This window comes from Embiotoca jacksoni, unplaced genomic scaffold (assembly GCF_022577435.1).
Source record: "Embiotoca jacksoni isolate LCO1_2020_lvr unplaced genomic scaffold, fEmbJac1.0.p SCAF_101, whole genome shotgun sequence".
Classification (NCBI taxonomy): Eukaryota; Metazoa; Chordata; class Actinopteri; family Embiotocidae; genus Embiotoca; species Embiotoca jacksoni.
The window spans coordinates 710,134-722,654 of NW_027185232.1; the positions used below are offsets into that span (position 1 = coordinate 710,134).

The following is a 12,521-nucleotide window of genomic DNA, read 5'->3' on the forward strand; positions in this document are numbered from 1 at the left end:
AACAACAAATAAACAAACAAACAAACCCAAGAACAAGATGAATGATCGAATATAATAACAATAAAACAACCACATTAAAACAGAGGGTTTTTGAAGATAATAATACAAAATAAATATTAATGTTAGACGTATATTTGCAGAGGTGATAGACTCGACCGAGTTCTGAGTGCCATGGAATAATAATATTAACAACAATAATAATAGCATTGCTATTTTTATTCTATAATATTATTATTCTATAATATTATTATTATTATTATTATTCTAATTGGTGTTATTAGTCTTAATAGTGGCGATGTACTTGTACTACTATTAGTAGCACGGTTAGTGCAGTACTCGCTCATATTTTCTAACTCCGTCCGGCGGCAACGTCCCGATACACAAAACAAGCGCGCACGTGGTCTGGTACGTAAAGCGCTTGCGTCGATGTTTTTGAGGGCCCGCGACTAGCTCGTGTGCTAGGCCAACGTTCGGCGCGTAGAGAGATTTTCGGAATTATTAATCTTCTGATAGCAGTTTTAATCCCTTCACACGCCACCAGATTTGGGGTATGTGTATATGGACATTTTCACCTTCATTCCGAACCCAGGTTTAGCCCGCTAAAGTGAGTTTTGCTTGTTAGGTAACCAGCTGTAGCCTAATTTTGCTTTGCCGGGGCTCGGTAGCGTGCTCTGTGCTAGCTTTAGCTAACTACCCTGCTAAGTTTAACATGTTTTTATTTTTTTGTAGTATTTACCTCCAGTTATTTGGCGACGGCACGGACAACAATTTCACTATATATTTGGTGTGTGACTTTTCGATATGAAGTTACCGGACGTCACTCTCCAAAGTTCATATATTGTTACAGTCGGGTTGTCTACGTCACAAATAGATGTTGGACTTGCGTACTATTGCGTAATACCGACGCAACATGGCAGGATCTTCCTCAGGGCACGTGCAACCAAAAGAAACCTACGCTTGTAATTGTTCAAACTGTATTTGTAATGGTGAAATTATATTGTTTGGAGGACTTCCTCAAAGTATGAGTTCAACATATGTGTAGAGTGCTAATAGGTGTCCTTGTTCATTCATCAGGTCGGTCTGATTCACATCCACAATGTCCTTCCCCCCTCATTTAAACCGGCCGTTGTTGCCCCCTCCTGGGATGCCCCCTCAGTATGCGGGCTTCCCCACAGGTAAGCACACAACTGTCCAACGTAAATGTGCATGACGGCATAAAACCTGAAACACGCGTGTTAAACATAGCCCTTGCATAGCCATGCTATTATTGGAGGTGGCATACTAGCAAGCTTCAGGTTAGATGAAGGTGGACTTGTTACCAGACAGTCCCAGATTTTAGAGAAACCTACATTTTAAGAAAGTACACCAATTTACATTTCTTTTAAATGTTTTAAATTCCTTGCTGTTTTGTCTGGAGTTGATGTATATTTTCTTTGTCTGTTGCAGGAACACCAATGATCCCAGTTCACATGAGCATCATGACGCCCACGTCTACAGTAATGGTTCCTTCCTTGGCAGTGGTCAGTAAACCTCCAATGCATAAGAAGGACATTGCTGCTCTGCGAGCCAAAGAAAACGACGAGAACAGCGGACCCACCACCACCGTGTTTGTAGGGAATATATCAGAGAAAGCTTCAGACATGCTGATCAGACAGCTGCTGGCGGTAAGGGGGAGAAAAGTGATTACAAATCTTTGTCAAGTCACAATTATGTGATCCAAAAGTATTATGTTCTGGGCCTGGAAATAGCAGACCGATACGATTCTTCTATCCTCCGTCATATCTACCAAATCTTACCAGAAACACAGAAATTATGAATTTGCTCTTTTTATGTACTAATGCCATACATGTTAATAGTCATTGAATTTCAACTGTGAAAATTGTGCAGTCACTGTTGAAATTGTGACTTGTGTATCATTTTTCATTTCTCCATGAGTTTTTAACTCGTTCTCTCTTTGTGCTCATGTTATAGAAATGTGGAATTGTTCTAAGCTGGAAGAGAGTCCAAGGAGCCTCTGGCAAGCTTCAAGGTAAGTTATAAGGCACAGAGCAATAATCATCAGCTCATCCATGGCTAACTTGGGCGATTGGCTCTAAATTCAAAAGATTATTTTGCTTAAAATTGACCATAATTTACTCAATTAATTTGCTATTTAAATCTGCCTTCATGTCTATTTCTATGTCGATATCTTTTGCAGCTTTTGGCTTCTGTGAGTACAAAGAGCCAGAGTCCACATTGCGAGCTTTGCGGCTGCTTCATGACCTGCAGATTGGAGACAAAAGCCTGCTGGTGAAGGTGGATGCCAAGACCAAAGCTCAGCTAGATGAATGGAAGGCCAAGAAGAAGACTGCGAACGGGGTACGAATTTGTTCTCGGGAATTAGCATTGCTGGTTATAAGCTTGATCAGTGTGTCTGTATTTGACACTTCAGGCATCCATCATGCATTTAGCCTCAGTCCAAACCTCTGAATCTCTGCACACATCTCAGATTTGTTCAGATAGATGTTTATTACCTGCAGCGGCTAAATTACACAGTGACCCCTAAACTAAAAAAAAAAAATTCTGTATTGGCAGAATAAGAAGGCTGAAGATGGAGGAGACGATGAAGAAGAAGTTCTCGACGAGGACACAAAGAAGAAAGATCAGATTGTCAAAGGTGCCATTGATGGATTGATGCGGGAATATGCTGCTGAACTTAATGCACCTTCTCAGGATGACGAATCTCAGCGCCGAAAGAGAAAAAAGGAGAAAAAAGAAGAGGTATCCATTTATTCATTCTTAACTTGTATACGTTGTACCACCGTTCTGTTGGAATTTAGACGTGTAAGTGAACATTGTTATTTCATCCTGAGAAATGACTCTTCCCTCCTTTTTTGCAACAGGATGACATTAACACTATTGACATGGAGGAGGACAAGAGAGACCTGATTTCCAGAGAGATTAGTAAATTTCGTGACACTCACAAGGTAAAGTGGCTTCTTCGATCTTGTAGTTGACATTACAGGTTTTGGACAGCAGCTGCTCACATAGTTCACTCCTAGAGCTTTCACATTTAGCTGACACATTAACCACTTTACTTGATCTCAGTAACATGCATACTGTGCTCCTGATTGGCAGTCCTTAAAATTTACACTACCAAACATATTAATGCGCCCTATACCATATGAAATGTTTGATGTTCAGTGTTCAAACGACACAAGTAGGCAGACAGCTAGTGTTCTTGTCACCTTTCTCAGGCCTGATTTGACACCTGTGACCACCGTAGTGAAACTATCTACCTAGGTGTGACCATTATAGACCCATTTCTTCATTCATCACACAAAAATGCATGGAGACGATGTAAAGTTACTTAAAAGCTAATCTATTCATTAAACCCCACCATTATGATAGTGATCATATGGTGACTAAAGCAAGATGAATCTCAGAGCTTTGGAAAAAGTTGCCTGGATAGGATGTAAGTATCAGCCTTCATTTACTATATTCATATACTGGGCGTCCCCCTCTTGAGGACTTGCATTGGGGCAACTGCACTTCTCTTTTTTTGTGTGTGCTGGCCTGGGCCTGTGATGTCCTTTTTATTCAGCCAACCATTTGACTCCCGACACCTCCCTACCTGATTCTGACTTCATGACACCATTGGCGGTTCCCTGGAAAGCTGGAGAGTCAGTGAACCTGTGCGAGTCCTCTGCAAATTATGGTCTGTCTCAATGGTGTTCATGTTGAAGCACAAGGACTCAATAACCACTGCAGTGACTTTGGCTGTAGCATTAATAATGCTAGTGTGGGGCGGGGGCGCCCTATCCACAGCAGGACGATGATCTGAAGACAGATAAGGTGCGTGCCCTCTGTATGTGTTGTTGTGTGGTTTCTTTCTTCCCTCTCTTGCATCAGTGTCTCACTCTCTCTGCCTCAGTTTTTCTGTCTTGCAAGATAGATCAGTGAGTTAATCCATCTATTTAAAAACTGCACTGGATAAATGTTAAAGACACGGTTCTCTTTTATTCTTTAACCCTCTGAATCCAAAAACCTGCTGGAAGGGTTGAAAGATGTGTTTTCTTTAAGAAATCTCCAAATATTGTGTCATTTATCAAAGCCAGAAACTGAAAATAGGAATTATCATTGGGTTTTCAAACTTACGATGGTCCCTGAACTAATTATGTGCACAGACTATACAAAAATGACCAAATCGAAGCTTAAAATATTTCATTGAGATCACTTTATTCTACGCGTCTCGTTTATAATTTTGCCAAAAATCCAGATCCAGCTTTTGTATAAAACCCAAAACAGTGCGCTGCTCAGAGCCACTGAGAAGCCTTGAATGATTCGGCTGAGACTTACAATCACATGACAAAAATTCTTTGAATTTTCCACTGAACTGTAGATGGTAGCACAAAGGGGATACGATGGAAAGGTTTGTAGAGGTTGTAAAATTGCAAATAGTCCAACATGTGGAGCCCCGTTGTTCCTTTGTTGGGAACACTTGTGGGCATCCTGAAAAATGTTGTCTTATAGATCCCATCTTTTCCCTGTTTTTGGTTAAAATGATTATCAAACAAATGCAAGGCAAGTTTTTCTTCTTTAATGATTTATGACATTACCGTGTTATACTTTTACAAAAGACATTTTTGAGTTCTCCCTACTGCTAGCCATGACTGTGCTGTTTCCATAGAGGTGCATGCCCTGTTGGTGCGATAAATAATGAGCCCACAGCGAGTAAACATGTGACAGGAGCACAAAACGCCCAGAAACCTGCTTGAGTTTCAACGGGTTGAAGAAAAAGCATTATCTAAACTTTGGCCAAAACAAAGTCCTGCAGAGACTGAATCTAAAACAATAAAGCGCAGAGCTGCACATTTACAAGTTCTTACTGTGGACTTGATGAGTTACAATTCTGAAAAACAATTTGACTAAATCAACGAAAATGACGACGAGTGTTACTGGTAGACTGCATGGCGCTACTAGGGAAACTATTGTAAGAACATTTTCTGCTTTGAACCATGTCAAGTATTTTAGCAAGTCCTGGTAGACCCCACAGAGGTAAGTGAAAAGATGCTCAAACGGATGTAAATAGACACCTGACATGAAATTAATAAAAGCAATTGCTACTAGAATCAGGCCCTTCAGCAATAAGTCGTAATACTTAAACGGAGAGCCATAACTTTTCAAAAGATGCTAACGTGTGCCATCTTCTTTGTCGTGTCATCATATATTTCCTTCTCTCGAGTTGCATTACCCCCAAGGCTTTCAGTTAGTCCGTGTTTGTTGCTGAAGACCAGATGACTGTCTGCGGTCGCACATGACTGTTAAAGCTGAGATGAGATAATAGTGACATTAAACTGCGTCTTCTCAACAGCACAAATGTAAGTGCCCTAAATGCAACACGTTGAACAACACCATCTTTCTGCACCAGATGCTATTTTTATCTACAAATGTGGTGAAATTAACCTCGAAGCCTTGTGTGTAATGAGCATAAAGGCAGAGTTTGTGTGTGTGTGTGTGTGTGTGTGTGTGCGTGTGTGCGTGTGTGTGCGTGTGTGTGTGTGTGTGTGTGTGTGTGTGTGTGTGGATAATGAGTCATGAAGAGCTGCTGAAGACTTCTGCAGGGGTAAGAACGCTTCTACAATTTCATTTATCTGTGCAGAAAAGTAACTGATGTTCATGATGTTCATTTCTTGATTTAGCACTGTTTTCGAATGCCATGTTACCCTTTCAAATAAAGGCTGTTGTTGATGATGAAAATGATGATGCTTAAGAAAGACAGAATCCCATAACATTTTTCCCTTGTATACCGTGTGACCTGCTTTCCTCCCAGGCCTAACTTAAAAGGCTTGTAGGGGCAGCGAAGGGCTGAGTCCATAGTTCAACACCTGTAAGTCACAAACAACTAGTTCACCAAAAGACTGATGCCTGTTTTCTGTTTTTGTTTTCCTTGTTCTGAGAGGAGGACTCTTAAGAAGAGAAAAAGCATTGTCTTTTGACGCGTTTTTCTCGTTATGAAGGCCTCAAGTTGAACATGCTTCACAGATCTTTATGGCCATTAAAGTGGTTTCCAGTTACATCCTTGCTAAACGGTAGTTTATGCTGCAACACATTGCATTGTAATGCTTTAGATGAATGATGAAGCTGTCTCTCTGTGAGGGAGAGCCTTTTGATTGTTCCAGGTTTTTTTCCCAGTTAAGATTGCTGCTTCTCGTACAAGCTTTGCACCGACTAGCGTAGGGCATGTTCCCCTGAAACCTCTCAAAGTCTGGAAACCACTTGATCTGTGCACAGTCTTAAATTGCCTGCAGAGACTGACCGGGCGTCGCGTGGCATCAGCTGAACCTGTCTGTGTTTTGCTCTGCAGAAACTAGAGGAGGAGAAGGACAAGCGGGAGAAGGAGCGGCTGGAGTTTGAGAAGGAGAGGAGGGATCGGGAAAAAGAGCGGGAGCGGGAAAGAGAGCGGCGGGACCGCGAGCGGGAGAAGGAGCGAGAGAAGGAGCGGGAGAGAGACCGAGAGCGGGAGAAAGACAGAGAGCGGGAGAAGGACAGGGACAAAGACCGCGACCGTAGGACCAGAGAAAGAGAGCGGGACAGAGACTGGGAGAGAGACAGAAGCCGCGACAGGAGCGTTGACCGCAGCCGATCCAGGTGAAGCAACAACAACAACAAAAAGTTGACAGTGTGGGATTCAAGAAATCAATCAAAAATTTCGGGGGGCGCTAAAAGTCCTGTTAGGAGCCTTTGTCCCCCATTAGGGCTGATATGAACTCCTCTTCTCAGCACTGTGTGGGCATATACAGAGCTTAATGAGCAGCTTGATGCTTCTGCAAATACTTTTTTTTTGCCCCAAATGAGATTGAAGTGTCTCTAACTTTGATTTTAAAGGGAGGTGAGTCGAGATAGAGAAAAGAAGCGAGACCAAGAGGACGAAGAGGAGGCGTACGAACGCAGGAAGCTGGAGAGGAAACTCAGAGACAAGGAAGCAGCCTATCAGGAGGTAGGAAAAGAGTCAAGTACTGCATAAATACACACAAAATGTTTTGTTGTTGTTGCTTTTTTTTTTTACATTTAAATCTTTAAAGGTTAAATTTAGTTTTTAGCATGTAACATTTAATGTGTTTGTCTCTTAACTTGGGCTGGGATAGATATGTGTGGTGTTGTGTTTTTTGTGTGTGTGATTGTGACGTTGATGTTATTTCAGCGTCTAAAAAACTGGGAGCTCAGAGAAAGGAAGAAGGGCCGTGATTATGCCAAGGAGGCCGAGAGGGAAGATGAGCGACGACGAGAGATGGTGAGAAGACGCTGGGTGACCGCTGAGGCGTTGTAGTCACTGTAGTCACTTATCAAGCCAGGATATCAGCTGGTTTGTCCTGAAATCTACCAAAACCTGTTAATTTGAGCTTCAACTTATAACTTTTAACCCCTTTTTCAGGTTATTGTGCTGCAAAAAGAGCCTTCCATGGGGTCGTGTTTTTTTGCGTGTCCAAAATATTTTATGAGTCAGACAATCAAATGTGTAAGAATAAATAGTTATTATCCTGAAGAAATTCAGCTCGGTCCTTTTGTCTTCACGGTCCTTTAGATAAAAGAAGGCAAACGGTTGAAAGAGTTTCTTGAAGACTATGACGATGACAGAGACGACCCCAAGTATTACAGGTGAGCAACAAGAACAAACGAAGCTACGGTGTCGGCTTAACGTCAAAAATACATGCTTACATGTGCCTCTCTGTAAGGAGGATTTTAATCATGTTTATGACACCAAATCTGTTCAAACAACTACAGAAATGTGATAAATTCCAGATGACTAAACCTTTCTGTATTTATTTTACTGCTCTGTGTAAACATGTAAAAACACTAACAAGTAGCAGCAGATGCTGCGTGACCCAAATCTGACTCGTAGCAGCACACTGCAGCTGTGGCCATTGTTCTGAAGGCTGTTATTTTCGGTGTGACCCCTAGGGGCAGTGCGCTGCAGAAGCGTCTCAGAGACCGAGAGAAGGAGATGGAGGCGGACGAGCGTGACAGGAAGAGAGAGAAGGAGGAGCTGGAGGAGATCAGACGGAGGCTGTTAGACGAGGGACATCCAGACCCGGACGCAGAGCTACGAAGGGTACGCTTGACTCTTATAATACTGTGCGTGTTTGCCTGAATCTGTCTGCAGTGAGCGAGCGAGCGAGCATGTCTGCTGTCTTTGTGAAGGTCACGTTATCATCTGGGTCTCTCTGCATCTCTGCACATCAGGGGTGTCCAGCTTTCATTGTCTGCTGACCTTCTTTTCTGTAAAAACGCTGCGATTGGGTGATATTTTCTGCATATCTGCCCGTTATTGGTCCAGATGGAGGAGGAAGAGGAGGAGCGTCTGCGACAGCCTCCCGTCATTCAAGAGCCAGAACCCGAGGAGGAACGTGAACGCCACAGGGGCTCAAGAGACCACCGGGACCGGCGACAGGAACCGGACAGAGCAGAACCCCGCTCGCGGCCCGCCCCCTCGGACGACGAGGTGGAGGAGGGCGAGGATGATGATTATGAGAACGATGAAGATAACCCAGACGCAAAACCCTGCTTGAAGCCCACGATGCGGCCCATCACGGCAGCGCCCTCGGTGTCGTCAGCCAGCGGCAACGTGTCTCCCAACACGCCCGGAGACGAGTCGCCCTGCGGCATCATTATCCCCCACGAGAACTCGCCACCTGAGGCTCTGCCGCAGGAGGAGCACCGGCCCAAGATCGGCCTCAGCCTCAAACTGGGTGAGTCCAAAACAACTACGTCCTCACTCTCAGCAATCAGATTCTTATTGAAACAAAACAAAAGGAAAAATGCTGATAATCTTTTTGAGCAAAAGCTGAACATTTGCAGGGTTTTTTTTTTTTTTTTTTTTTTTAATGTATATTTTTTTTATTTAATTTGAAATTACAACTCTATTTGGGCCAAAGAAACAACTTAAAAAGACTCAAGTAAATTTACTCGGCAGACAGAATTCATTCATAATGAAAATAGTTTTCTGTTACCAGAGCTAAAAAGTAAAAACTATTTCCGACTGTTTTGCTGTTTTGAGGATATGCTGCTTTTCTTTCCCTCATGTATTGAAAGTATTTTAAGGTTGAGGACAAAAATCAGCTGGTCTGTCCAAACAAGCAATTCTTTTCACATTTTATTGACAAAATGATGGATTAATCGAGGGCATAATTGTTGCCAATCATTAGTGAATATACTGGTGTGTTGCATCCCTACTCACACGAATTAATTTCAGTGGTGACTTTGTGTACAACAGTGACAAACTGCCACATTCCTGTTAACAACCGTAACACAGCTGGATTTCCCTCTGTGGCTTAAAATCAATCTTTTTATTTATTTTTTATTTTTAATAAGTATATTATATTGCTTATTTCTGTACATGTAGATAGCTATCAAGTTTATTTTAGCCCTGCTGAGCTGTGAATCACCGAGGGGTTCATCTTTCTCCATTTTGTTGTAAAGCTGCAAACCAGGCAGGCAGTAATCTGCTTGATTGTACATCACTAACTGGATCCTGCATGGAGCACAATGTGTTTTACATCTCTTCTGTTAGTAACTTGAGAAAAAGAAGAATACCGGAAAATGGGAAATATATATTTATGAAATATATCTGTAAGGTATCTGAGGGGGAATTATTTATTTTAGCAACTGATTATTAGTTCTGAACTCTGCATCCTCTCCAGGTGCCACAGGAAGCCCTAGTCAACCCAACGCAGGGAAAAGGAAGAAGCTTCCGGTGGACAGCGTTTTCGACAAGTTCGACGACGAGGAGGCTGACGAGCAGCCGCGCAAGAGGAAGCTGGTGCCGCTGGACTACGACGACGACAAGAGCCTCGGGGTGGACGGCGCCGGGCTCTCCAGCATAAAGGGAGCCAACAATGAGGAGAAGCGCAAACACATCAAGACGCTGATAGAAAAGATTCCCACCGGGAAGCCCGAGCTGTTCTCCTACCCGCTGGACTGGGCCATGGTCGACACGGTGAGGAGCGTTAAACCTGTGTCTCTTTAATCCACGTTAACTTTGAAGATATCGGGTGACAAAACTACTACTGGAGGACCAGATGATTGTGTGTGTGGGAAGCTTCATTTTTGTTGTTGTTGAGCAGCCTGATGGAAAATGTTTTTTTTTTTTTTTTTTTTTTTTTTCTTCTTCTTCTTCTTTCTGGTCTCGGTTAAATGCTTGTCATCATTCATAAGTGCTCGATCTTCACTCCTGTGTTCTTATTTCTTGCTCCGTAGACGTTAATGGAACGACGCGTTCGTCCCTGGATCAATAAAAAGATCATAGAATACATCGGCGAGGAAGAGGCGACATTAGTGGACTTTGTCTGCACCAAGGTATTAATCCTGTGTGTTGGTACATTTCACGTCATTCTGACATTGGAGGGGAAAATAGAACGGTCCTGATGTTTGTGTCTGCGCGTGTTCGCAGGTGATGGCTCACAGTATGCCGCAGAGTATCCTGGATGATGTTGCCATGGTGAGTAATGTGACAAATGTGTGCATGTTGATTATGTTCATGATAGCAGAGCAGACAGGTTCTTCTCTGCTTGAAATATTCACATAATTACAAAATGTTCTTCATGCATACCGTGATGTGTTGGACGTGCTCCCCATCACGTCAGATCTGTGAGCATCCTGCTTCATAACATGTTTAAAAAAAATGAGACTTCAGACATCACTCTATGCCAGAAATATGAATGCAAGTTTTAGTAGCAACCTCGGCCTGTTAAAATCTGCAGATTGCAACAGATAAATCCGTATTGTGACGACTAAACTTCACTACATCAATAACCTTGAAATGATTAAGCCATTAATTGACAACTATTTTTTATTATCTCTGTCAGTCATTTTTCAAGCAAGAATACTGAACTGCAGGTTTTCTTTTTTGTCTGTTAAACTTAAGTTGCATATTATACACCTGAAAGTAAAATACAAATTTTTGACTTTAATACATTTTCATCAACACTTTTTTACTATTTTAAAGCAAAAATGATGAATTGAGAGAATCTAAATTTAGAAAAACTGTTTCTCAAAATGAACCTATAGATCTGCTGTGTTTAAATTTGTAGGTGGTTTATATGCCTTTTATTTTGCAGCAATAATGAAGCAATGACAGGGAAGTTCATGGTTGCCCCACCGTCCTTTTAGCATCATTATTCATTCACCTCGTCACGTCGATTTTCCCATCAGTGCCTAATAGTCCTCTGAGGAAAGTCTGCTGTTGTGTCAATATGATTAGGGGCGATAATGTCCACAAAAAGTCTCCTGCCAATGTCTCTTGTCTTCCAATTGCTCCTCAACTGCAGTTCACTGAACTGTCCGTCTGCTCCTGCTCAGGTCCTTGATGAAGAAGCTGAGGTCTTCATCGTGAAGATGTGGCGGTTGCTAATTTACGAAACTGAAGCGAAGAAGATCGGACTGGCGAAATAAGAAAAACCACCATTGAATGAAGACACATTTCTTTTCCTCCTTTACATCGTGTATAAGTGTAGCGAAATCATGTCGCCGCAAACAAAGTGACGTGTCCATACGAGTACAGACTGTAACTGCAGATCTTGCGCATTCTCACCAGTTGTTCAGGTCATGTCTTCTTTTCTTTCTTTTTTTTTTCTTTTTCTTTTTCAACATACTCAGGCTACATCCGCCTCCCCTCTCTGTTTGCCGGTGCCAAGTGTGTTGCTGTGCTCTAGTGTTAATATAGTCCGTCATTATTTGGCTTTTGATGAAATCCTTTTGAGAGGAAGCTGCTGACAGACAGCCAGGACCACAGTTGTGTTAAAGATAATATCTATTGGTCCTACATTTTTGTTTTGAACACATACCAACACACTTTGAGAAGAGTCTGCAGGGTTGCCACGGGCAGCCGGTCAGATGATGTTATCTTTGAAGATTTTATGTTGAGACAGTTGAACGTGGGTTGGTCAAGTGGACACAGACTTTAGAGTATGCATAACTACAACATGGATGTGATTTTTTTTTTTTTTTTTTATAACGGGTATTTATTCAGGGTTTTGGACACAAAGCTTATCATTTCTTTCCAGTAAACGGATTTCTCTCTTCACATTCCTGATAAACGGGTCGGCATGTTCTCGTCCTCGGACCGTCGAACAACATCTAGTTGTCATTTGAAATGTGTCTACTGACGAAACCCCAAAAATGTCTCGGGTGGTGACACACCTGCAGCTGTAAAAGCACACGCGTCATAACCACTATAAGAACATGAGCTCAGAACGGGAAAATACTGATTTGAAGTTGAGAAGACGCTCTCCATTTGGTTTTTGTATTGGTGAACATTTGAATAAAGTTGATTTTTTATAACTGTTTGTGAACCTGTATGATTTTTCTCAGAGCTCACCAGCATCTTTCATGTAAAATCACTGCCAGTGAATTGATTTCTTTGAGTGGAAAAATGGAGATTTAGGGCTCGACCACCGAAATGTCCGATTCCTGACACCATTACTTACTAGGATTACAGGGTTATACGAAGGGTTATGGCAAGCTAGAGACGTACCACAGTCCGA

The 12,521-nt window shown here is 42.2% G+C and overlaps 1 protein-coding gene across 2 annotated transcripts; it reads left to right on the plus strand.

Moving 5' to 3' along the window:
• Positions 1-427: 427 nt before the first annotated feature.
• Positions 428-12,318, plus strand: rbm25b (RNA binding motif protein 25b). 2 transcript variants are annotated; one of them, XM_069174298.1, is made up of 17 exons: positions 428-604; positions 1,075-1,175; positions 1,447-1,664; positions 1,972-2,029; positions 2,198-2,358; positions 2,575-2,760; positions 2,883-2,966; positions 6,347-6,630; positions 6,868-6,979; positions 7,184-7,273; positions 7,565-7,638; positions 7,942-8,092; positions 8,318-8,729; positions 9,681-9,976; positions 10,237-10,335; positions 10,430-10,477; positions 11,338-12,318. In XM_069174298.1, the coding sequence occupies exons 2-17, from the start codon at positions 1,097-1,099 to the stop codon at positions 11,428-11,430; spliced, it is 2,445 nt and encodes an 814-aa protein (XP_069030399.1). In that variant the 5' UTR covers positions 428-604; positions 1,075-1,096; the 3' UTR covers positions 11,431-12,318. The 2 variants fall into 2 exon arrangements, with proteins under 2 accessions (XP_069030399.1, XP_069030390.1); XM_069174289.1 differs by having other exon boundaries at positions 428-548.
• Positions 12,319-12,521: the final 203 nt, after the last annotated feature.

What these genes read in the sequence shown, in the direction of transcription:
- rbm25b (XM_069174298.1), top strand. Translation starts at nt 1,097, where the DNA reads ATGTCCTTCCCCCCTCATTTAAACCGGCCGTTGTTGCCCCCTCCTGGG. An exon ending in GTATGCGGGCTTCCCCACAG is followed by an intron (nt 1,176 to 1,446) that starts GTAAGCACACAA and finishes TGTCTGTTGCAG; the next exon opens with GAACACCAATGATCCCAGTT. An exon ending in TCCTGGATGATGTTGCCATG is followed by an intron (nt 10,478 to 11,337) that starts GTGAGTAATGTG and finishes GCTCCTGCTCAG; the next exon opens with GTCCTTGATGAAGAAGCTGA.